At 53.3% G+C, this 25,811-nt stretch overlaps 1 protein-coding gene across 1 annotated transcript; it reads right to left on the reverse strand.

Annotated features, from left to right (window-relative positions):
- Window positions 1-1,407: 1,407 nt before the first annotated feature.
- BOC (BOC cell adhesion associated, oncogene regulated) lies at window positions 1,408-25,811 on the reverse strand. Its single transcript, XM_086621262.1, is given in 23 exon segments — window positions 1,408-1,592; window positions 2,176-2,366; window positions 3,002-3,081; window positions 3,655-3,881; window positions 4,304-4,525; window positions 5,186-5,308; window positions 5,504-5,609; window positions 6,721-6,902; window positions 7,729-7,935; window positions 9,185-9,295; window positions 10,164-10,326; window positions 13,092-13,389; window positions 14,083-14,163; window positions 14,165-14,223; window positions 14,226-14,276; window positions 14,278-14,356; window positions 15,181-15,478; window positions 15,898-15,922; window positions 15,924-16,042; window positions 16,617-16,763; window positions 25,051-25,278; window positions 25,281-25,328; window positions 25,727-25,811. Coding segments are annotated over 23 exon segments (3,315 nt in total).

Below are 25,811 nucleotides of genomic sequence, written 5' to 3' on the forward strand. Positions count from 1 at the left end.
TAATTCCACTGGCTTGCACCTGCCTGATGAGAGTGAGACAGCCAGGTTCTGTATGTTTTCAGGTCTTACTCTTTTTTTGCCTCTGGCATTCGGTCTGGTGGCAGTGCATGACCATTTACAGCACTTACCCTGTCTTAGCGTGAAAACTTCCTTCAGCCCCAAAGCAGAGCGGTTGTGTTGCACTGTTCTTCCAGTGCAGAGTTTCTGAGGGTGCACAGGGATGCTTGGGGTTTGTTGCTGATTTTTAATTAAAAATAGATTGATTTTTAATTAAATAGATTGAACAACCTGCAGCTGCTCTTGCTCCTCCTCCCCCCTCCTTGCTTTTTGCCACTTGTCCTTGCTCCTCTGGCCAACATATGCTCAGCCAGGATCCAACCATGTCCCAGCCAGGCACAAGAACTGCCCCTGCTGGCCCCAGCACAACCGAATGGATGACACTTGTGCTGCCTGCCTTTTCAGTGGGTCCCTGTGAAGGTGCTGAGCATCCTCTGTTTTCTTAGGGAAAATAAATGACCTTTATCCACACACCTGGATGCTGAAAGCTTTGGAAGCTGGAAAACCACAGGATGGGGGATAAGGAGAAAAGTTTGCAGAGATCTGGGTGTCTGTCTGCCTCCTCCCCATCACTAAACTGAGGCAGCCGTCTTTGGAGATAAATGAAAATTTCTTCTAGCTGTGCTCCTCACTACAAGTTTTATGTCACTTAACTGGCACAGGTGGTGGCTGCCCCTCTTTTCCTGAGCTCAGCATTTAGAAGATGCACAGGAGTGGCTATTTGGAGTACTGTAACTGCAGAAAACATCACCTTTTCCCAGGTGTCCTGGTTGCTGTGGTGTGTGTGCAAGGAAAAAAGAGGTTCGTTCTATGGCTGGATTTAGCATGCAGCCAGCCACAGAAAAGACTAAAGCCTTTATTTTAGCTGTTAAAGCGTGGGTTTGCTTTACAGATGGTGTGTGTGCGAAGGTTGTTTACGTTGAGTAGGCAGAGTGCATAACTCCAGTCCGTTCACAGGAGTGTGTTCCTGGGACATGCCTTCCTCTGGGAGAGAGGAAGAGACCTTTTTGACAGTTGTCTTTCGTGAAGCCTCACTGCAAGAGGCTGCTGGACCTTGGTGGTGGCAGCTCTGTTTGGACCCGTGTCCTGCGACGTCTCTTGTGCTGCTGTTTCAGTCTTGTGCTCTGATGAACAGCCCGGTGCCACAGAGAGCTGCTGCCTTGTTTCTTGGTCTCTCCTGTGACCTTGGATGTGATCTAAGGATGCCTGCTGTCTCCATAGCATTATAAAAAGGCACATATACATCTATATACAAGTGCATAAATATATAAATAGGGGTGTTATACAAAAATAAATACCCATTCTCTTTTTCTCTTTAGAATAAGTCTTTTGCAAAAGGCAGCTTGGTCCCTAGCTGGTGGGAGAATGAGTCTCTAAAGGCCTCAGTGGTGGTGGGCTGTCGTTCAGATGTCTTGGTAGGTCCTGACCGAAAGATGTGACCACTGGATTCTGCAGATGGAGATCTCCTCTGGACTGGCAGCAATCTAGTCTTTCTACCTCTTCAACTGGAACTAGGCCTAGGCAGCAAGGGCTTCCTGAAAGGGAGAGGAGCAAGAAACGATTACAATAGATACAGAAACGAGAGATGGTGTGGCAGCTTTCTAGTCGACAGTCCACTTTATGAAGACAGGTACTCTGACCAAAAAGGAAGAACTGCATCCTAAAAGTCCTGGCTCTATGGGAGTTTGATCCCATGCTTATACACGATGAGTTCAATCCACACTGTGGATCAATGGATCAGGTCCTAGGGCAATGGATTCACATAATTTTTCTAGAACCTTGTTGTTTTACTGGCAGTCTGGAAGATGCCAAATTCGGAAGGACTAAAGGACAGTGTCTCTGCAACTGGAGGTGGGTATGTGCCCTTCCAGCTGCATACAGCTGAAGCTTTTGTGGAAATGAGAAGTTTGTCTTCTAAAACTGACTGAGGCAATTTACAGTCCCAACTTCTAGTATGGCCTTTCCATGCTGTTGTTCTCTGTGGTATTAAAACTGTCCTTGCACTGCAGAAGCGAGCATGAACAAAGCCATCAGAAAGGCTCTACAGTGAGATTTCCCTTCAAGATCAGCCAAAAACAATGAGATGATGCCAAGCACGGAGTTTTCCAGACCACTGACCTTGGTGGAACAGGGGATCTCGTCGAGCATCCAGGCTAGGGCCTCCCACTTTGTCCATCACTGGATGATGGAGGCCAACAAAGTGCTCTTGAAGGTGAGGACAGTCATCTTGTGGCTGAAGAAGGTGGTGAGTGGAGTCATCTGGGAGACTGTAGAGGAAAGAGCTGTCTTCTGTTCTTGAGTTGGGCAACCTGGAGAGGCAGACAAAGAGGTTTAGCACTATTCACAGATCTTTCCTCCTTGGAAGATACAACCTATGTAACATCTCAGCTCGCTGCATCAATGCAATGACACAAAGCATTCCTAAATGTGAGGAAGAGCAGAAATTGGGACGTTCTTGTGGGATGGGAATGAGGTGATGGGACCTGGTATCTGCAATTCAACATCTGGTGAGTGCCACAGGAGCTGGGAGGAGGAGTGTGTCCCAGGGAGCATGGGAATAACAACTTGATGTCTGAACAGTGAGACACAAAGCACCCTCAGTTGGACCCTGGCTAGATTCTGGGGCAGCTGTTTATCAGCATCCATAGATGTTAGCTTCTCTCATCCTACTTTTTAGTCTCCTGCTTAGGAGCAGGGGGAGGAAAAAGGGGCAAGGAGAAGTAGTCCTTGGCCATCTCTACAATTAAATTATCACTCCCTCAAACCATAAGAGGAATGAACTGTACAAAGATAATTTAGACCAAGGCCTAGTGCTAGAGCATGGACTTGTTTCCCAAGTGAATTGGGACAGATAGGAGCATGCTGAGGGCAAGCTTTTGTGAGGATGTAGTCTCGTGGGCTCCACCAGATTGTTCCACCCTCCCCTCCATAAGCCAGGACTAACCTGGAGGGCTGATAGTCTTGCTGGGCATTCCTGTTTTGCAGCACTCTCGCCTGCAGCAGAGCATTGGTCTCCTCGTGTGACTGGAAGGAGAGAGAGGGGTTCTCAGCGGAGCAATGCCACATAGCAGCATCAAGAGGCAGGTGCTGATCTGGGAGCCAGAGCCGTGGGGCAGACTGGTGAAGCTCTCATGACAGTAGGCAGAGAAAGCTGGAACTGTTTCTTTTGCTACAGAGGACAGTGGAACTGAGCACTGAAAAACTCACTTCATGCTTACTGCTGAATCACGGGGGGATGATATCAGGCTCTGGCACTGCCCTGGCCTGTGCCACTATTTACCCAGAGTCCTTAACATTGTCAGTCTCTGTGAGCTTTGCTCAGGAGAAACAGGAACAAGGCCCATAAAAGTGGCCTTTGCTCACTGCCTCTTCTGTACTTAGAGCCACTGCCTCAAGAAACCACCTCTTCACCAATGTTTTGGAGACTTTCCTGTTCCTCCCGTGTCTCAGACTCCATTGCAAAGGGGAAATCTCTTTTAAGCAAGTCTTGCCACTTCTACATGCTGCAAAGGGTGCCAGACATGGCTGGAGAAGGCTTCTCACTGCAACCACGGCCTGCAGCTCATGTAAAACCGTTAACCGCTGGTGTAGACATACCTGTGGCATTTCATCTGGACTGTAATCTCGGGGCTTGGTGCTTGCATAGCCCACTCCTGCAGAGGAACAGATGCCGTTCAGATGAGCCCCGTTGGCATAGGGCTGCCCGTTTACATAGGGATGTCCACTGGCACGAGGAGCAGAGATGCCCCTCAGAGGCACCATGGTGTACTGGCAGGACGATACCAGCAGCCCAGCTCCTGGGAAGCCCATGTCAATGGTTTGCTCTGCAGAGGGAAGTAAAAGGAAGTCTGAGGCCCAAATCAGAGGTAAAGCTGAGCTCCTTGCAGCTCAGCAGAGATAGCTGCCTGATAGGACAGCCTAAACACTATTTTGGCTCCCAAAGCATCCTTGGATACAAATGGAGGAAAAGGAGCCTTACACGAAGGCAAATGGAATGTCCCTTTCCCCCTGCTCTGGTCCCAGGGTTCCGTCTCAACAAGGTGAGGAGGACAAGGGACAAACGGTGGCCTTAGTCTTCATGGGGTTCCACAGGACATTTAGGACTTGCCCACTGCCCACCCTCTCTGTTTCCCAGAATGTGCAGCCCTCACATTTTGAGTGTTTGACCCAACTACACCCAGGGTCAGATCTAACCCAACAGGGCAGAGAACATCTTGTAAATCAGTCCTCATGAAAGAACTCTTACTCTGCTTGGACCAGGCTCTCCACAGGCAAAAGGGGATGAAGGCCACAATAAGGAGGACGATAGAGCCCAGCACAACGCCTACAATCAAATATGGCAAGTCGCTGGAACGGGCCACCATGGCTCCTGTCCCCAGGCCACTGTGCCCACCACTGAGTGGGGGTCGCTGCTGTGGGGGCACTGTTGAGGGCGGAAGACGACCTGGCAGACCAAGAGACTTCCGAGCTGCGAAGGGAAGAGACAGAGGGAGTGTTAGACACACACATGGCAGGTGGAAGAGCAGCACACTCCAGGGATGTCTGCACTGCTGTGGAATAGACACACTTCCATGGTGGCTTTAAAGAAGTGCTCCTGGATGCCAGAGGATTTCCTAGGCTGATGAATATTGCAGTACAGACAAGTGTGTTTGGCTTACAGATCTTCCAGGCTCTTGGGCTGCTAAAGCAAAAGGAAAAAGGAAAATAGCTTCTTCAAAACACTCACTTGGACTATCATGCAGCGCAGCTGCTTGGAAGTCAACATGGGACCTGCTTATAACCAAACACAGGAGTATGGAACAGCAAGGTCAAATTAGCCTGCCCAGTTCCAGTCACCATCTGTGTGATCCTTAAGAATACAAAAGGTAACAACCACTCTGAGGGAAACAGTGATGGACTCTGCACAGGGGGTCTGTGAGTACTGGTATGGGTACATACTCATACTGAGCAACAGCATCAACAAACCTACGTCTCTTCTTCCCGCTGCTGTCTCCATCTCCTTGCCTGAGCTTGCATGATGCACCGTCAGGCAGGGACGGTACCTGCCTTGCTGTGCTACATCCTGTATAGCTGCAGGCAGGGACGGCAGCAGGCTGTGCTCCCAGAGGTGCCCTGGGAAGCTGGTTACCTTTAGTTTCACAGATCATCACGTTGCTGAACTCGCTTTCACCACCCTCGTTGAAGCACTGCATCTTAATGTCATACGAGGTCTCTGGCTGGAGGTGGCTGATGGAGTGCCAGTATCGATCTCCTGGGGAGGGAACAAACACACGGAGGCGTTACGTTCCTTGGGGAACATGCAGCTGGCCCAGCTCTGCAGCAGTGCTAGGTAAAGCAGGCCTGGACAGCAGCAGCAGCAGCTGCCTTTCGTGCACAGGGCTCCTTCTGGTTGTGTACTTTTCCAGGAGGAACCAGCAGCTGGGATCAGTCTCTCGGTATCTCCTACCTTCCACCACGTCCTTCTTGTAGTCGCTGTCATTGTCACTGTCAGTGGGGCGGTAGTAGATGTAAAAACCATGGATGGGAGTGTTGTTGTTGCTGGCTGGGATATACTGCAGAGAATGGGAGGGAAAGCAGAAATTAGCAGAGATGTCTGTTCTCCGTACTGTACTAGGTGAGGAGCAGGGGAGATAAATGGAATGTGACAGCAGGAAGACCCAGGAGAGGGATCTTCCTTGTGTTGCCCCTGGTTTGCACAGTAAGAGCTTCCTTCCAAGTGCTCTCACGCCATGCTTCTCTCAGGTTACAGACCAGCTTTCACCCCAAGCATCCAGTGCTCTGCTCTCTCCAGGAGCCACAGCCAATGCTTCAGAGAAAAACCTCCTCAGCAATAGTGACTCAGCTGGGCAAGGACAAGCACAGCTTCACCTTGACTCCAGCAGGCTGGCAGCTTCCAGACAAACTGCATCTTGTCATGAACTGGTGACCTCAGGACTCTTGTGTTTCTGAAGACAGCTCTGTTCCTCCCCCACCCAGGGCAGTACTGTCCCAGCTCCGTGTGTTCTTGCTGTCTTTCACCCAGGATTTTATCAGCTACTGTTTGTGTTTAAATGAACAGCAGTGCTCATCCTGCACTGTAGCAATTTCTGGCTAGAAGCAACTAGGAGAGAAGAGGGAACACGTCCCTCTGAATAAGCTCTAAGCTGTTGGAAACGCTTGGATCTGGGCTTGTGATCCAAAAGATACTGCCCACTCCTAAAAATCCTCTAGGGTGGACTGCCATAAATGATTATTAGCACTTAGGACTGCTACCCAGCAAGTGAGAGTGAAGGACATATCTGCTGGAAACTACTGGGACAGAAAAGGGTGCTAATGGATTCCAGGAATTTGGCCAGGAGAGCAAGCAGCCACCCCATGTGTTGTTGATGTGTGTTGTTGACCTGCGTTTACTGAACAAAATGGTCATGACCCTGAGGTTATCTGCCAAAATCCTCCTGTTTACAATGTTGGATTCAGATGAGAAGGATTTCCTAGGCTCTCTGACTTCCCTCACTTCTACGTGACCCAAGCCTAGTCCTCCTTTGCTGGAGAGAGCTCTTGGATCCCAGATCCACTCGCGCTGATGACAGGCTCCAGTGTGGTAAACTGGAAGATTGTATGTAAGCTGGGCACCACACGCCTGCTTCCTCCATGTTCAGAGATCTCCACCCCTACAAACCTTACCATCCACTTCAGCATGATGGTGGTCTCATTGATGGCGTCTGTGAAGGTGATGTACGGCCCAGCCACAGGGCGCTCGTAGACTCGGTTGCTGTACCCAGACACCACGTACGGCCGAGATGCTGCACTGGGCTCGCTCTCTCCCAGGATGTTCAGTGCCCGGACACGGAATTTATAGGACATGCCTGGGGGAAAATAAGAAATAAAAGAGTTGCAGAGATTGGAGTCTTCCAAAACGTCTATTGTCAGCCCAGGCCTGACTGTGGAGAGGGGCTACATCTTCTCCAGAAGGCAGAGAGTCTACAGAGAGGTTTTGGTCGAAGTACAAACACAGAATAGTCAGATTTCAGCCATGTGCTAGATGGAGCCTGCTTTTATTTGCCTTCCTTAATTCCTGTCTGGATGATCTAGAGGTCAGGTGGCAGTTCTTGAAGGTGTGTGGGCAGATTCAGAGATGCCTGAAAGGATGTCCTGACCCGAAAGCAGGTATGGGAAAGTGTCCTTCCCCTACTACACAGAAATTAAGTACATAAACATCAGTTAAAAGCTCGAAGCCTGAATAATTTTTATGCAAACATAGTTTCACTGATCTTTAAGTTGGGGTAAATATGTTGCCCTTTTAAGCTGCCCAGCTCAGTGATGCCGTCTTTTCTCATGTGAAGTGCAATGGGAATTGTGTGCCCATCTGTCTTCCCTGTGGCTAAGGAAAGTTCTGCCCTGTCTAGTAAATGGCAAAACCAAATGCCTTTAGTAGCCATATCCTGTAATACAGAAAAGCATGCGCAAGCCTCCCTGAGGGAGGTCAAATCTGTGCTGGTGTTTGCAGCTGGAGAAATCAGAGAAGCATCTGCAGCTTTTCCCCATGGCATCCAAAGCTGGAGCTGGGGAGGCTTTGTTTTGCTCACACATGCTGGGGCTAAGCATGACGTGACAGATGAATAACCACCCTACAGGGACTGCACAGCCTTCCTACAGACCTCCAAGAAGCAAGGGAGGAGAACACCTGCTTACCTTTCTCCAAGCCTGGGATTTCCACAGAGAGGCGAGAAGGAGGAATGTCACTGGTAGCCAGGACCCAGTCTCCCAGCTTCTTCAATTTCTTATATTCCACACGGAAAGACTGGATGGGGAACCCACCATTCCCACGGGGAATCCAGGTCACGTACACAGATGTCTCTGATGCCATGGAGATGGTTGGACGGTCCGGTGCCTCTGGAGCTGTAAGGGGCACCAAAGGACATCAGGACATGAAACACGTACCTCTCGCCCTGTCTGGAGGATCCTGTAGCTCAGAGGTATGTGGGTGAAGGACTACCTGCATTGCACCCACTCACATGCTCTAAGTCCTGACTGCTCTCTTCTTTCTACCTCTTCATTAGAGCTGGCATCCCCAAATCCTCGCCCCCTGCAGTTTGTGCCCTGCAAGCACCTTTTACTCCTGCTTGCGTTTCTTGCTCCTTTTCCACTCCCAACTCAGGCAGGATGAGACAAGGTTTGAGGTGTGTACACTCATCATGGGAGGGAGAGCAGTGAGAGCTGTGGATGCAGGGCTGGAGACAGAGCAAAAGGCCTGGCTGATGTAGAAGCAGTGAGCAGGGGGAGACTGACAATGGGGACAGACGAGTGTAGGAGACAAAAACAGGAGAGAGGAACCAGATTAGGAGGAAATAGGGAAAAGTTCTGAACTGTAGAAATGCAATTTGATAGGAAAACAATCAAAAGATGGGAGGGAAAGAGATGAACGGAGCCGTGGAGATGAAAGAAAAGGCAACACATGAATGAGTGTGGAGGACTGAAGGAGAGGACTTCACAGAAAGGATAAGGATTGAAGGAGAGAATTTCACAGAAAGGATAATGGCACTAGTGAGTAATAGTAATGGCAGACATGAGGTGGGAAAAAATGAACTGGATTAAACAGGCAGGAGCTGATGTTTCTCCAGTGCAGCAAAATACCCAAATGGAGCACCCTCCACCCCTAGAATGGGCACGAATTGCCCATTGTCAGGGCTTGGCCAAGAGAAGAGGATGCCAGGACCTGTAGGGACTTGGCTCCCTGTCCTCCCTCAGGTTCCCCCAGCACCCACTGGTGCACAACAGCTTCTTGGTCCTGCGCACGGCACATTCGCAGATGCCATGGCAGGGCTTTCTGAACCCTCCATGTGAAACTCAGCAAGAGCCAAGAGAATTCCTGACAAGCCCTTGCAGTAACGGTGAGGACAGGCAGTGGGATCAGCCTTCTCTCCTAAAACAGACTGCCTGCCAAGTGCAGTAGCAGGAGTGTCCGAGACGGACCTCTCCTCATCAGGAGCTAGACACCACTCTTCCAGCTTTGCACAGTCTTGATTTACCCAGTGGAGACTTGCGTATGGTGGGGATGAGCAACCCCAGCATGGCCTGGCCACTGCCACCCACAAGAGATCCAGCACCCCTCGCCCTCCCTCCTTGCCCAGTTCTGAGAGGGCCTTACGGGACAGACGGCTGTTGTCGGACTGGTTACTGCTCTGAGTGCTCGTGCCTGGGTCGTCCCTCTGGATTTGCTGCTCTTTGCTGGCAACAATCTCTGGTTTTGGGCGCCGGCCTGTGCGGAAGGGAGATGTGGAGTCAGTGACAAGGAAATGTGGCTCAGAGTAAATTTTTGCTCTGATGACCAAAAAAAAAAATATTCCCAGCCACAATGCCGAGGTAAGTACTCTCCAGACTCCATCAGTCCTAGGGGTTGAAGGACTCAACCTGCAGACAGGAACTAAGGCTAAAGGGGCAGGTTTGCTAAACTGTTCATAGGTTCCTCTCACATTTAATTGTCTAAAACTTTTAATTGGTTTTCTTGAAACATTGCTAGATTTCTGCCTGAGAAGGTAGTAATTAGCACAAGACGGGGGCCTGAGGGGAGATGTGAGCAAGCCCACTGCCACGGGGAAGATTTCTATGAAGGGAATGCGAATCCCTACACCTGCTGGAGACATGAAAAGCAGCCAGGGGGACTCGGCGTAGACATTTACAACATCCTTTTAGCGGCAAACACGGCTCGGCAGACTGCATGGGAAGGCTTGGCATTTCCTTTAGTGCAGGACAAGCTTTTGAGGACAGATTAGACAAAGAGGTTGATCCTGTCTCCAGGCAGAGGATGGATTAAAAGACCTCTTGACATCCCCACCAGACCTATTTTCTACGGTTCGGCAGGTGTCCAACTTAGACACCAAGGGAGGAAGGGCCTTGCTCCAACCCAAGGCAGAGGGGAAGACCTGATTTTCCCCATCCTGTTTCAGCCCCACCCTCCACTTTCCCTTCTGACAGTCTCCATAAGCGGAGGGAAGATGGGTTTCCAGAGCAGAAGCAGCCCCTTTGTCCTAAGGCTGGTGCCTGTGCCAAAAGGCTGGGGCAGGAGGTCTCGGAGGGGCTCTCCCCTGACTCAGAGAAAAACACCCAGGGAAAGGTTTGACCTTTACCAGTCCGGAAGGTCACCATGGCCGTCTGTCCCTCGCCGGCACAGTTGTGAGCGGCCATCTCCACCTCATAGAGGCTGCCAGGGTCCAGCTTGGTGAGGGTCAGGCGGTGCTGCGTGGCTGGGACATCCCTCACTGCCCAGCTGTCAGAGGCGTTGGTGACCTGCTGAGACATCAAGGCAGGCGTTGCAAAGCTGGGGGCAGGCTGGGCTTCCTGCCTGCGCCCAGCTCAGAAACTTCCATGACCATGACAGGCTGCCGATCAACCAGGGCTACCTTCCCTGCCAGGAGGCCAGTTCCCTGCCTGCAAAGGAGGGAGATGTTTCCAGCTTGATTTTGCAAAGCTGAAGGATTCAGGTATAAGCAGGACGAGTCCCCAAGCACCAGGGTGTTTTCTTGACCTCTGGGTCAAGAAAAACCTTGTTTTCTGGGTTCACTCAGCCCCATTCTGTCCACTGGTCCCCTCTGATGCCACCACTGCCCCTCGATGCACATAACGCTCTGGAGCAGGTGTGCCCACAAGAGGCAGCATTAGCCAGAGCCTCGAGCTGCTTTAGGAGCCCAATCTCTCCTGCAGCCCAGCTACTGCGCTGCTCATTTAGGCGCTGGCCATTTCCATGGGTGAGGTACCCAGACACCACTTTGGTCATCTGGACCTAAATTATTTGACCACTGGCTTTTTATCCAGTTTTAGCCAGCCTCACCACTGGCACTTTCTGACTGAGGTGAGGAACCATAATGTTTGAGCACAGGTTTCTGCAGGGAAGAGAAAGGCCCCCAGAAAGGCCTGGAAACACACTTGTTTTTTTGGTGATGCCCCATGCAGAGGGGGAGGGAAGGTGGGACCTTCCTCCTTCTCCTGAGCTGCAAGGATAATATTTTTGCAGGCAAACAGGCAGGACACTGAAGTGACCCGGTGCCAAAAGGAGCATTAGCAACGCCGGCAACGCAACAAAACGGAAATGCCAAGACCCTGCCATATCATTCATCTTCTCCAAGCGTTTGACACTGACTGATTAATGCCTGCCTCGTTTTATTTTTATTCCCGAGCCCATGGAGTTGTAAGGCCAGGGAGGGGGAGCCCTAAAGACCTGCTAATACCAGGAAAGAAAAAGAGAAATTCTTAAGAAGCAAAGATAACGGCTGCATGGCATCTGACTGCTTGCAGGCTGCTGAGATTTTAGGGGCAGCATAAGAGCAAGAAAAAAGATACATCCGCAGATATTTTCCAGAGGAGAAGCAGAGGCTTGCCCAGTACAAATGTCAGCCTCCTGTCAGTAGGTTTTCTTTTCCTTATAGCCATCTTTGCACAAAGAGCCTTTTCTTTTGTTGCTGAATTGATTCCTTCCCTCTCTGCGCACATGCTTTTCCAGTCAGAGGTGTCAAAACTCGATCATTATATAACTTGATCCTGAGGATCTCTGATAGAAAGAGACTCTTTCTAAACAAGTCTAAGGGTTATTGGGACTAATTCCTTTCCACACAATCCCTAAGCATCCCAAGAAAGAGTCTCCAGCTGAGAATTTGGACTACACTGAAAACATATCACTGCAAACTGCAGTGACCCGCGGTGACCTCCACTGCCCTACAGCCCCTTCCAGGTGAAGTGCTGAAAAACAAACAAAATATGGACAAACTCCAGCCTGCAAGTTAAGATCGCATGCAGAATTGGTGGTTACATGATACACCACTGGGGGACAAATCTCTTCTTGGCAGACAACCAGAGCCAATAGTCTGGTGAGGCTTTTGGCATCTTTTCTTGCCCTATTGTGTTCTTGTGTTGGCATCTTCTGCCTTTGTTTTAAAGAGCTCTTTAAAGAGAGGGTTAGCTGAAACCCTCAGCTCAAGTTTTGTCTAGAAAGAAATCGAGGACGTGTAGGGATTGTAACAGCCTCCTATTGTACCATATTTTCACAAAATCAAACAATTCCAGGAAAACAGATACATATATTCACATATAATCAAAAATGATGTCTTGTAGCGGCTGGGAATGCAAAACCTGCCAGATCTGGAATGTACTCGAACCCCAAAGCAAAACCTGCCTTTCTGCTGCAGCTCCCTGCCTACCCAAAGGAAATACAAGCAGCAAACAAATAAATTCAAGCCTTTTTTTTTCCCCACTTATCCCCAGCAAAATGGGAAGAGATGCTGTACGCCTCAAAAGTAGAATTTTTACCTCAACAACGCTTTGTTATTTGGAGAAGCCGCTGGGCTACAGCTCTGCCCGTTGTGCTGACAAGCACCACAGAGGGCAGGAGCCCTTGGGCTCAAGTAGGGCTCAGCAGTGCACCATGTGCTCATGCTGTGCCACCAGCCAAGAGGCACGCTCAACAGTGCGCTGCCTTTCAGCTTCTAGAATAAAACTGGTGGTTGAGGACCCTCCCAGAGGATTTCGCATGGCTATGGCTCTCTGCCAGCTGCTCGCAGTCACTGAGCGTGGGTGCTGCTGAGCAGGGCAGGTACCTGCAGCAGAGAGAGGCTGCTGCTTCGTGTCGTTCAGCCCGAGCCTTTCAAATCAGGGGTGTCCCTGTGGCTTTTGCCAAGACAAAAACATTACAGAGCAAGTCACTGCGCGATCTGCCTTTAGGACTTCCTACTTGTGTAAGCACACAACTGGGAATTGGAAGTGGAAGCTCTTCGGACTGGAAATACACGTGCGTGCATACGCCCTCTGCGTGCTTAGGCAGATGGGTGCCACTATGGGCTCTTCTTGGACAGCTCGGCAAACCTGCTCTCGCAGCCTGTGCTCATCACACCTCAACAGGCTGAGGCTGCAGCTGAGGAGGTCCCACCAACCAGCACCACCAGTGAGCGATGGGTGCCCCTGCCCCAACGCACCTGCTCACGAGGTGTGAAAACGTGCAGCGAGGCCACCAGCCTGCCTGTGGAACGGCGCAGAGGAAAGATGGGAGCAGGGCGGAACAGCGATACCTTGCGATGCTTCACCACATAATAGAGGATGGGGGCTCTGCTGTCAGGCCGGGGTCTCCACACCAGATCGTAGCTGTCCGTCTTGGATGTCCGGGGAGAACTGAGGATGATGGGGGCCTCGGCTGGAGACACCAGCTCCCTGTTGGCTGCACACTGTGGAGATGTTGCCAGTGGGGTCGTCCCAGGCTTTGGCAGTCCAACTTTATCCAGGGGCAGCTTTAAGGCACTGTCCCTGGCAGGTGGTGTTGGAGGCTGAGCCGAGCCCAGCTGGGCATCTCGCCCAGGGTTAAGTGTAGCTCTGAAAGATAAGATGTTGAGGCAGGGGAAATGCCCGTCCCGCCTGCGGTGAAGGCAGAGCTATGAGCCCCTTGAACCTCTCAGGACTCGCGCTATGCACCCATTGCAGCACCGGTACTTAGAGGCACCAGGTCCCAGGCAGTGCTGCCTGCAGTGCCACCCAAAAAAGGTGTTGGCAACAATCTCTCTTCTCCTGCTATGATACCTAACACATCTCACTGAGGCCTTTCTGAGAACAGGCCTTAGCCATATGGGGCTTCTTCATCTCTGAAGCCCTCTTACGCTGGAGTTCAGCAGGGTCCAAGGAATAGGTGGTACCCCTCTCAACCCCAGATGCATCCACCCACATCAGTGTTTAAGCTCTTGCTCAGTGCAAGCTCAGAGGCAGGGCTGAGCAGCCAGGGGTAAGGCACTACACCCCGATGTCCTGTGCCTCTCAGGTGGAGAGAGCTCAAGTACATGCACCTGGCACTGCACTGAGGAGCCAAACCGCTACAGTCTATTCCTACAGGGAGATACGGGATCCCAGTCAAAAAAAGCACTTGAAGCTTAGGGTAAAAGGGAGGGAAGAGCAAGGCAGCACAAACACAAGCGAGAGGGTTACATGCCACACTTTCTTTTCACGCTCCCTCTGCTCTTCCCTGTGTGTTAGGCTTGGGATTGAGTGGTCACAGCTTGGAGAAGAGGGACTTACCTGGTCGGGCTGGTCCTCAGCTGCACCATGGCTTGCGCGCTGCCGACCTCGTTCTCTGCCATGCACTGGTTATTGCCTCGTCCTCGGCCCCACGCTGACCAGCCGCAGCGCCCGGCGCGACAGCCCGGAGCCGGTGGCGGGCGGAAAGGGGGGACAGCGTTGCGCAGCCACATGACGGTGGGCTGGGGGTTCCCTCCGCACCTCACAGGTGAACTTGGCGCTCTGGCCCCAGGGAATGATCTGCTGGGACAGCTCCATGGTGACCTCTGGGGCTCTGTGTTGGGAGAAACACCTGCTGCTGAGCACCACTTGGCAGGGAGCACAGCACAATCATGGCTTTGCACTTTCCTTTCTGGCAGGGACAAGGGAAGAGCGATGGATCCTCGCCCCACCCCCAAGTCCTATCCCCCTTTGTGGCAGCCCGGAGGGGTTCACTTCATTGCACCTTCAGCATCCATGTGGTGGCAAGGAGAGGTGGCCCAAAGCCATCTGCCCCTCTCAGATGACAGCAGCCACCACCCTCAAGTCCTGTTCTTCTGAGCTCAAATGCTACTCTACAAAGATCACACTTGTGCCAAAACAACATGTCGGCTCCTGGATGAAATGCAATCCAATAAAACATGGGCTTAGTCTCCCTAACGCTGGTGAGAAGGCTGCATGGTAGAAGTATCTTGAGGTGTAGTATCCCTTACATTTCCCACCATACAGAGAGCTTCCCTGCAGAACAGAACAAAAAGCAAGACACTCTGATGTCTTCCCTATGCCAATGTCAAATACATGTAAGAAGCAGCCAGTCTTCCACTAGGAAGTGAGCAAACCCAGTGCCACAAACAACAAGAGACGACCTTCTGCAGAGGAAGGGAAGATCCATCATCTACAGCCCATGGTGGGAGCCAGGAAGGAGGAACTACCACCCTCAAGGCAGAATTTGTCCCATCTCCTAGAAACTGGAACTACAAGCAGGGGTTTGTTAATACAATTAATGTTAATTACACTGTGGTTTGTCCAGGGAGAGGAAGTGTACAGCAGCACCAGTATTTTCCCTGAAAGCAGTGAAGAAAGTCCAAGCCCTTTCTGAAACAAAGGCTACAGCAGCACTCACCAAATACTTGCACATTGTAGAAGATGAACGCGGCTCCAGCCTCCCCAACCCCATTGTCAGCCGTGCAGCTGTAGGTGCCCGAGTCCTCCTCACTCGTGGGATCAATCAGGAGATTGCTGAGCAGGAAGCGCGTCTTGTTGTACGCGGAGACACTGGAGCCATCTTTAGCCCAGGTGACCCGCGGCGGGGGGATCCCGCTGGCCACGCACTCCAGGATGAGGCTTTGGCCCTTGGTGACAATGATGGTCTGAGCTTCAGGGGGGTAGATTATTCGGGCTGCCTCTGCTGTGGAGCCTGGTGAGGAGAGGAGGAGGAAGGACGTGGGTGGGAAGGAAGGCGGCCGGTGGGAAAGCACTCTGTGCAGAGTGCACGTAGGGGTTAACGGTAGGGGTAGCACTGCTCCCCTGAGACAGGGCGGATAAAGGGCAAGGCAGGCCAAGAGGGACGTTCCTTAAGGCACGCAGCAAGTGGTCTTGCTGAAGGGCTAGGGCTTGCTCATCACCGAGAACAAATCCTGAGGAGGTACGGCAATCCCCGGGTTGCAGACACATAGCCCAGGAGCAGACCTTGGGGCCTTCTGCTGCTGGAAGGGAGTTTTCCTAGCAACTGATAACGTTGGTTCACACAGAAAACTAGCTGTAATAGCACTGGTAGGTGCTCCCAGGGCTGGAAGCGCTACGGAGAAGTCGTGCAGTGAAGGGAGAGCGGCTTACGTCTCACACGGAGCCTCTCACTGGAGGACAGAGGTTTTCACCTCCTGCGTCACTGGGGTTGTAGGCAGCACATTTGTAAGTCCCTCATCCTCTTGGCTGGCATTGACAATCTGAAGGTTCCCAGATGGCATAATAAGGTAATTGTCTGTAGAGAGAGAAGAGGAGGTGGCACATGGTCACAAGATACGCTGCTGCCCAACCTCCTGGAAGTGCCCTGAAGAAAAGGTGGACAAGCAGGAAGGGAGAAAACAATGCAATAACACTTTTGGTTCAAAAATCAGGGGGAGCAACGATGCAACGATGGAAGGAAGAGAGCCTCAGGTGAACCTAGCTTGTCACAGGTACATGCAGCAGATGGAGCGAAGCTGCAAAATTCAGATCCAAGTTTTAAAAATTTCCCCAAATTCAGTCGCCTTTATCCGGGTTGGGCTTCAAGAATGCTCCATGGACAACATGGAGCACTCAGTGAAGAGCGACGTTGTGCATCACCTAACTCTGCTTCCTTTTGCCTTACTGCAAGCTGGTGTTACATATGGCTCCCCAGTGCCAGGCAGTGGGGACATCAGGGAGATCTAGCAGAGACCCTGACCTAACCTGTGCTTAGACACCGCAAGCGAAGGGACAACGAGGAGGCAGAAAAAAAGCTGCTACTGGTAGGAAAGGGAAAAAACTGAGGGTCCTGGGAGGGACCCAGCAGGACAGAATACCGTGGCACTCACCTCGGGAGGCCTCTAGCCACTCCTGCTTCACGCTGTAGCGGACCTGAGCCTTGGGGTGACTTTCGGGCAGGTCGCAGGCGATCACAGCTGTGTTCCCTTCGTCCACCTCGATCACGTGCTGGCCGTCGAACTTGAAATCTTTGAGATCTGCAGAGAGAGCGAACGACAGGGCATCTCAGTGGCTGGCTCAGCATCTCGGCGTCAGCTCATCCTCTCCCTGCAGTGCCCGGCAGAGACCCGCTCCATCCCCAGCAGCCAGTGGAAACTGGCCTGGTTTCAGAGCTTTTTTTTCTCCCCCTCTCCTCCTTCCTACAAAATGGGTAAGTTAAAATCCAGCTTCTGGAGAAACCGCCTGCTCCACGGCTGAGAAACTGGGTGTGAAAAATCCTGGCCTGAGACTGAAAAGGAGCCAACTTAACTGCAGCACTGAACGGCGGCCAAACCGTCCTTCTGCCGCCTGCTACTTCAAACATGGCTGCCGTCCTGCTACCAAGAGCGAACTTTGTGGGCCCACTCGGGCAGCCCAGCCTGCTTCAAGGGTGTACAGACATGGGGTGACACCGCGGAGAAGGCGTGTGAACACTGACGCTCCCAGAGCTGCCCAGAACTCCTCCAGTGCCTGAGCAATCGGCATCTGCACTCCCGGCACTCTCGCTCCCATCAAATAATCTCCCAGCCGAAGGCTGGTTAACCACGATGCTTTGTGTGTGCCGAGCAGTGCCCACGCCCCAGTTCAAAGACCAGAGACTGGCAAGGAAAAGCAGCTTCTCCTCCCACATGGCACAGCTGTCCCCTCCCTAAAGCAGCCCTGAACACAGCCCCTCCCAGCACGTGTGCCCCCACGAGGCTGTGACGGGGGTCGCTCCCCTGGCAGCGCTGACGTGGCGGCCACACAGGGGTGGGGGGAAAGGGGCGCTTTGACTTTTATTTTCTTTTGCCTGTTTTTCAAAGTAGGAGTAGAGAACTGTGGTGAAACCCCACGGATCTGGCAGGAGCACACCAGCCTGGCCCTGCCAAGCTTCCCAGAGATGAAACTGGTCCCCTGTCTCCCTTGGGCACGGCGACAAATCTTTCTGGGGTGCTGCAATCCCAAAGTTTGCCTCAGCCAGGCTGTGCTGGGAGGGAGAGGATTTTGTGCCAGGAAAAAAAGTCCCGCACGTGTGTTTTTACGGTGCCGTGCACCAGCCCAGGCGACCCCTAGTAACAACGGCACATCCCACGCTTGGCCGACAGTCCCGTTGTCGCATCAAGGCTCGAGCCGGCCTGTCCTGCCCGGGACCCAGCGCTGACACGCACCTCCCAAGCGCCACACCGCTAAATCCCAAATGAGACCGCGCTCCCTTTTCAAAACGCCACACTAAGGCGGCACGTCACGTCTGTCGCCGCAGCATGGCGCGGCCACGCGCTGTCAGCGGCTCCCTCGCCCCCTCAAAACCCATCCTGGGACGTGGGTGCCCACGGCCTCGGGCAGTTTGGAGCGCCGGGGGGCGGGAGGGGAAGCAGGACGGCTGGCGGCGGGCGGCCGGCAGGCAGCCTCCCTTGGCAGCCCCGGCCGGCAGAAAAATGTGGTTTTGTTCTCTGGGAAATGCAGCAGCTCTCAAGAGCAAAAGACAACTCTGGCTCCAAGCTTCTCCCACCCACAGTCATGGAAAAGTGACATGAAATTTCTCAAGCAGACTTTCTGATTAAAGCAAGATCCTTTATGGAGTTTAAATAAAAAACAGCTCTCTTGGCAAGGCAGCGAGAAAGCCTCCCCCAGCACGGCGCGGAGGGGCTGCCGGGTGGCTGCCGGGGGAGCCAGCGTTCCCGGGCCCAGATCTGAGGGAAGGGGAGGAGGTTGAAAAGAAAAGGGGAGGTTTTGCAATGTCATAAAAATGATTTGCAGCGAACATGCTTAATACTTCTGGAATTTCTTGGCATCGTTCAATTAAAAAAAATAATAATAAAAAGAAGGAATACGGGTGAACTTCAGAAATGTGATTAATCCTTTAAGACAAGCCGAGGAGGGGAGCCATGTTTCCACTGGGTATTAAAGCCAGATGAAGGTTAACTCTTGTGAAAAGCTGGCAGCACCTCGCGCTCCTCCAACAACGAAAGTTACTGCTGGGGAGGGGACGAGTGCAGGATATTTTCTCCTCTTTGCTTTTTATATTTGATCAAGGAATAAAACAGTAAGAGCCACAGAAATGGAAAGAGGTGGAGAAGAGGTGAGAGCCCAGTGTCTGCCTGCCCACATCATGCGTGTTTCTCCGATCAACAAAATATAAACGAGCATCAGGAAAATTAATGTGCGCCTTGGTGGTCTGGATTCATCACAGCTAAATGAAGATTTCAGAGCCAAGGCATAGGCTCCAGCAATGCTGGCAGGGATCTGCGCACACACACATGCACGGATCCCGAAAAGGAGAAGGGGCCCAGGAACCTGGAGGAAGAGCAGACCCATGGCACCAGCACAGCAGAGCCCACTGGGGAGCACCACGCTCTTAGAGATGGAAAATGCTGTCCCTGGATGGGTGGACGTGGAGGTCCCTTGTGTGCAGACCCCCAGGCAGCAGATCAGCCCACCGCTCTCACAGCTGTGAGTGCTGCAGCCCCACGGGGTGCGGAGCGGGACCCCCAGCTCTTCCTGCCTTTCCCTCTCAGCCTGGCTGCAGGGGACAAGGTGCAAAGCTGTGGGCAGAGGGGAAAGGAACAGAGGAAAGGGATCCTGGGGTGGCTGGGGGAGTGAAACGGGGCACTGCCGGAGAAGTGGAGCGAAACCAGCAGGGGAGAGGGGAAAATCATCAGGTGGGCACTGGGACAAACTATTTTCCAATACGCAAGCGTACGAGCTTCCTGCCAAACTACTCCCCTAAATTCTTGCTCCCCCACAGCGAACAAGACTGTTTTATTTGCCAGCGGGTTTTGGCTACGAGCGGTCTCGACCAGCCCGCTCCCCACTGGTACGGGTGCATACAGCCGTGCATTAACGCTGATGGGTTGGCTGAGGCTGGCAAGGAGCGGCCGGGGGGCACCGCTGGCCTGTGGAGGTGGCACCCCCCCTGTGCACGGGACAAGCTCCCCTTCACATCCCCCTTTGCAATTGGCCTCCGCGCGGCAAAATGGAGGCTGCCGTGCTGGGCTAGGACACACGGTTTCAGCATGGGGTCTTCACATGAGCCCCCTCCCCGAGACGGGGGGGAGCCACACATGTTCTCCCCGCACCAGGCAGTGCAGGGAAGGCTGGAGGAGAGGGTCGGCACTGGGGTGCAGCGCTTGCCCTTCAGCTGCCTGGCCGGCAGCAGCCATGCCCCACGTCTAATGTGCAATTTGCACCCTGAGCTTAACTCCCGCTGCAGCTGGAAGAAACCACATCCCCTCTCCACTGGCTGGGTTTTCCTTTTCATATGGCAGCACTCAATGTGCCAGCCCATGTCCTTGTCCTTAAAAGACACGCTTGATCACAGGGAAGCAGCAAGTCCTCATCCACCAGGCACCGGCCAGGAGGTGCTGCGGACAGACAGACAGAGCACTGCCAATCTCAGCTGTGCCATGGTAACAGAGCTTCTTTTCTTTTTTCTGTTTTTTCTCCCCTTATTTTTTTGGTTTAGAAGGGAGTGCAACCAAAGGCCAGTGCTTGTGTTCATACACTCCGAGGTGCGACGGGGCAAGCCGGGGTGCAGGGAGGGGTCAGCCCTGCGGCTAGCTGTGCCGCTGTCATCAGGGAGGGAAACCAGCTGAATCCCAGGGCCGGGGGCCAAGCATGAGGCAGGCGAGACAGACTGGATTGAATGAATGGGAGACCATAAATAACTTGGGAGAAGCAGTAGTAAATAAAATGCTGGCCCTCAAGGTGAAAGTCCTCCCTGCTGTAGGGAAGGGAGGGAGCCTGAGCAGGGGAAGGGGCAGGGATGGGGATCCCCCAGCCCAGGGGCAGGCACCCTCCACTAATGCCCCCTCGGCTGTCAGGGCAGCCTGGGGTTACGGCTCTGGCGCCCCGCTCGGTGGGTGCCGCAGGAGCCTGGGCACCGCCACTGTCCACACCAGCCCCCTCCCGCCCTGTAGGCACACGTGCAGCCCCTCAGCCTCCTGCCCGCTCATGCACCCCCCAGGCGTGACCCCCCACACCGTGTCCTGCTCCCCCACGTTGCCCTGAGCCCATTGCACGGCCCTCACGCCACAGCTCCACCAGCTCAAGCAACACCACCTGTGTTTTCCTTCCCTCCATTCCTCACACCACCTCTGCCCCCAGGGCCAGAGCCCCCCCCAGCGCCTGCTCAGCAAACGCTTTTCCATGCAGTCACCCCCTTCCCTCCCTCCCGCCATCGCCTCCGGGGAGCCATCGGAGGAGAGGCCCAGGCAGAGGAAAATGAATGGGGCTGTCTTCAGAAAGCAGCTGCAAATTCCTGGGGGATGCCCAGCCCGACCCGGCGCAGGGTCACTGCCCATGGGCGCCAGGCGCTGAGGCCCGGCTTCCTCCGTGTGTTGCCGCAAAGCTGAGGGCTGCCCTCGGCGGTGGTGCCGGTGGAAAGCCACGGGGCAATGAGCCCCCCTTGTCCCACAGCGTCCCTGGGACACAGGTGCCCAGCACTCCTCTTGTCCCCGGCCGCAGGGGGTATGCTGGAACAGGTGGAGTCCCTTTGCTGCACCTCTCACCTATTTTTTTTGCTTTGTTTTAAAATATCCCATCTACCCAGGTCAGGCTCGCTGCTGCGCTTGCCGCGCTGACTCCCCGTGCACGCAGCTGAATGCTGGGAGTCGCACGGCTTTCGCCACCTCTGCCCGCCGGCTTTGCCCCAGCCCTGCACTTCAGCTGCCCCGTGAGCTCCACCAAGGGCTCTCAACTTTCCGAGCCTTTTGCTGTTGCAGGAGCAGCCCACAGCACCATGTTTGTGTCCCCGGTGGATTTACCTGGCCTGACCAGAGCCCAGCACGGCCATACCTCTTTCATATAGCTCCTCCACCCAGGAGAGGCGCTGGAGCAGGGCTTCTGGCATGGTGGCAAATTTGCCACCTGCAAGCAAGCAGAGAAAATACCTTTCTCTTCCTTGCAGCTCCTAGCCGTACAAAGGCTTAGGGCCTGGCTTGGAAAATCAGGAATACCCCTGCTGCACCCATTCAAGCCAAGCCATCCCGATTCCAACCCATAATGGGCTTGGGGCCATATGGGGCTGCTCTGTGCAGCACACCGAACCAGCAGTGCTCAGCAGGTATCTATCTGCACCGATGTGACATGGGCGGCCGAGGCTGAGTGTGGGATCACGGGGCACCAGGTCAGCTCTAACTGGACTCAAAAGTGCCCAAGTAACAGCTGAAGTGCTGCTCTTTTTGTTGCTGTAAGAAATCTTCCCCCTTCTGCAAATCCCTCCTCCCTCCCTCCCTCCTCTATACAAGAGGTATTTTATCTCTGCTGGAGGAATTAAACGCCAGTTTCAACCAGCCCTCTGAGCCAGGGAGAGCAGAGATGGACTCGGCATTGCTGTGCCACAGGGAGAGGGAGGTATCGGTCCCAAGGCTATGCTGGGGCTGCCAGCACTGCAGCGATGGTTATCTGTTTGCTGACTGTCAGCAAAGCACAGGGAGGCCCTGAGACAGGGCATGCACACCCTAGGGCACTCGAGGGTGTTTCCTCCAAAGGAGGTGGAGAGAAAGGAGTGGGACTAGCCTAAAAGTTACCTATACCCTCAAAACCTAGCAAGACACTTTTTCCAATGACTCCAGGTCCTCTTCCAAAATAAAACTAAACCTTGAAAATATTTCCACACCCACCCCTGCTGCTTACCTTCATGTTCTAGTTTCACTCTCCTCCTGGACCCCCAAAATAATTTTTGGATGGGGCTAAGACTTTCAGAAGGTTTTCTTTCAACCCAGCAGGTGACCTGGGAGAGATGTATCAACTGCAATGTCGACCTGCCAAAGGCTTCCCTCTCCACCCCCAGGACTATGGTCACCACCAAACCAGCTCAGAGCAAGGCCCTGTAGAGGAGGTCTGGAGCAGGAGTGAGAGCCTGTGGCACATCTGCTACCGTAGCTTTCAAACAGTCCCACCACGAATCGGTGCCCCCTGTTATTTCGGACCACTGCAAAGCCACTGTTGCAAGCTCACAAACACGAAACTGGTTGTCTGAACCCCTCCAGAAGGTTTCCCTCCTACACCTTCAGCCCCACGTCTTTCCTGGGCTGCTCTCTCTCTCTTCACTCATTGACTGCCAAGTCTTCCGCACCTGGGGGCTCTCCATCACCCGAGGCTGTCCGGGTGTGTGGGACATGGCCTCTGCCATCCCCAGGTCCCCTTGAGGACAGGGGACTCACGCAGCACACCACAGGGGTGCCCCATGATGGTTTAGCTGTTTGTTCAACCAACCTCTGGCTCCCGTTTTGTGAGCTCCACTGAACGGTGCTCTTGACCATCCCTCAGCAGTAGCGCCTTTACCACGGCAGGGACTGCAGCAATGGGCAAGTCCCCCTCTTCTGCATCCCCATCCCCAGTTGCAATCCAGTAGCTGGAGGTAACATGGCTCCTGGAGGGGGCTGAGGAACTAGTCAGTTGTGGCTTTGGTTTGCCCTGAGGGACACAGTGGGACCTTCTGGTGCCCTAGGACATGTCTCCTGCCCACCACTGATGCTAGACCAAAACAGATAGGTCAAACAGCCATCCTTTGTTCTAGGAGACCGAGCTGGTGGCAGTGGGTTGGGGTGAGGGGAAAAAAAGGAAAGGGGATCAGCCTAAGGAGGAACCAGTCAGGCTGAGGAGCTGTGCACACCCTGCTCTCCTAAATGCAAACCATGCCCTTGGTAATCCCATTCGCCTCTCCCCTCTCCTTCCTTCTATCAGGCCACCAGCGCACACAGCCCCCTTTCTGCTCTGGAATGTGTTCTCCGAAACTTAATCTCAGCACGGGGCTCAGGCCAAATCCCCTAACAGATTCGGCCCCGTGACAACCCCCTCCCACCCTGCTTCAGAGCTCCGCAACTCTCCCCTTGCTTTCCCTCGCCTCCTCCTCCCACCCAGCCTGGCCTAAACATTTCACTCCTGATTAATGTATCAGTGTCAGGCCAATAACTCTTGGCTTTAAAGCAAAGCCAGCCCCCACTTTGCACAAACATCTTCACTTCTTCATTTTCTTAAAATTCAGCCCCAAACTCCCCCTTGCTGGAAAGACGAAGCCCTTTCCATGCCTGAGGGCTGTCACTGCCAGGGAATGGTGGTCTCCACGCACTTGCGTCACCAAAAACTGCACGAGTCTCCGAGAAGATCAGACTCTCCACTGCCTAAACAAGGGTGGTCCACGCAGAGCCCCCCCATCTCCAAGCAGGCATGGGCTGCCCTTTCTCAGATGCATCCAAAGACAGCACTTTCTCACATTTGAGCACAGCATCTGGCCAAAACTGGGCGCCTGGAAGAGAAGTTCCCCACTCTAAGACACCCCCTCTCCTGCACACAGGTCTCCTTGCCGATGCCAGAGGGCAGCAGTGAGGAGATCTGAGCAGGAAGCTCAGAGATTGGAGCAAGGTCCCTCGCTCAGAGCTGTGGCTCAGAAACAAAGTGGCTCTTTGCTGCCATGCCAGTGCAACCTCCTAGGAAGAGGACAAAGCCTTGGAAGGCAGGAGCACATCCCCCCGGGATGAAAGCAGTGTGAATGAATACAGCCTCCTGCCCCTTAAAGACAAAAACCTCGTTAGGAGTCCTTTCAGATACTCTGCTCTCCTGCATCTGCCTCCTGCCGACTTCTGCGCCTGCCTTACCGAACGAGGAACACACAGCCTCTGCCTCCAACATCTCCGTGCAACCACCATCCCTCTCCCTCACCTTGCCTTTTGGCAGGGGATCTTCCCAATGGCACACAGAGGACCGCCAGGCACTTAATGCAGATGCCCAGGAGCACCTCCTCGCCACAGCCAGACTAACCTTCCCTTACTGAGAGTGTGGGGGCTGGTCCTTTGGCTATGAAGAACCTGGGGGCAACACAAAAAAGTGCAGGTGCTGTCACAGCACAAGCAAGGCAAGAAACTTCACTTTCCGTGGGTCAGGATGGCAGTATAACAGCACACACCAACCCAGCGCTGGTAACAGCCCTGCAGCAGCCCAGGCAGCAGTCTGGTCATCAGCACCAGCAGGTACTTTTTGGTAACCTCGATCAAGAAGTCAGCAACCGGATGAAGCAGCACAACAGTCAGGAAACCAACCACGCACACAAACCCCATTGCTCAAGTATTTCCTGCTTTTTGCAAAAACCATCACTGCAGGACAGGTCTGCAGCCCGCCACATGGGAGGACTGCTTGGGTCATGGCTGGGCCACAACATGACAGCCAGTCCACCATCAAAAATGCTACATGGCCTAAGCCAAAGGAGTCCTCCCTTGATGCCAGCATGAACAAGTGAGCATGGATGAGCCTCTCAAGATGCGTGAGTGACGGCCCGAGCAATGCAGGGGGTGGCAGAGGACTACTCACTAGCCAACGTGACCACTGCAGGGACACTGGCAATGACTCCTTCGGGCACACGAGCGATGCACTGATATCGCCCCACGGTGCGGTTGTTGAGAGCCGTGATGACGAGTCTCCCTCGCTCGATGTGGATACCCAGCACCTCGTCCGATCCAGCCAGCTCCTTCCCGTTCAGTCTCCAGGTGAGGTTCACTCTGGGGGGGTCCACTACACACCCCAGGCTGACTGGGCCCCAAGTTTTTGGACAACGGAGGCAGGTTGCACGGTGACCTGCAGAGATTCACCTGCATAGAGGGAAACAGAAGGAAATAAGAAAGCTCTGTGAGACTCAGCAAAAGAAAGGACAGAGGGAAAAACTGTAATGCTGGTACATTTTGCATTCCCTGTCGCTTCCGCTTGTGTGGATGTCCCCTTAGCTAAGGCCCCATAGCCACACAGCCATCCTAGTGCTGGGAGATGCACACTGGCCCCGTTTCTTCTTACCACCACTAGTCAGAGATATTCAACTCTGACCGTATCCCCTTCTCCTCTGGAGGAGTGTTTGAACCCAGACCTTTGGTCGAGGCTACTGAGGAAGGAGCAGAGAGAGAAAACCACTTTGTGCTTGAGGCAGGGATATGCTAACCAGCCCCGAGGCAAAATACAAACGAAATGGAACAAACGGTTAAGAACAGAAACTCACTCAGTTTGGCAAAGCAGCTAGCGGCTGCGAGGATGAGGCAAGGGATGGGGGACATGGGTCTCTTCTTTCCACGTGTCATTGCCAT

This window comes from Tauraco erythrolophus, chromosome 1 (assembly GCF_009769465.1).
Source record: "Tauraco erythrolophus isolate bTauEry1 chromosome 1, bTauEry1.pri, whole genome shotgun sequence".
Classification (NCBI taxonomy): Eukaryota; Metazoa; Chordata; class Aves; order Musophagiformes; family Musophagidae; genus Tauraco; species Tauraco erythrolophus.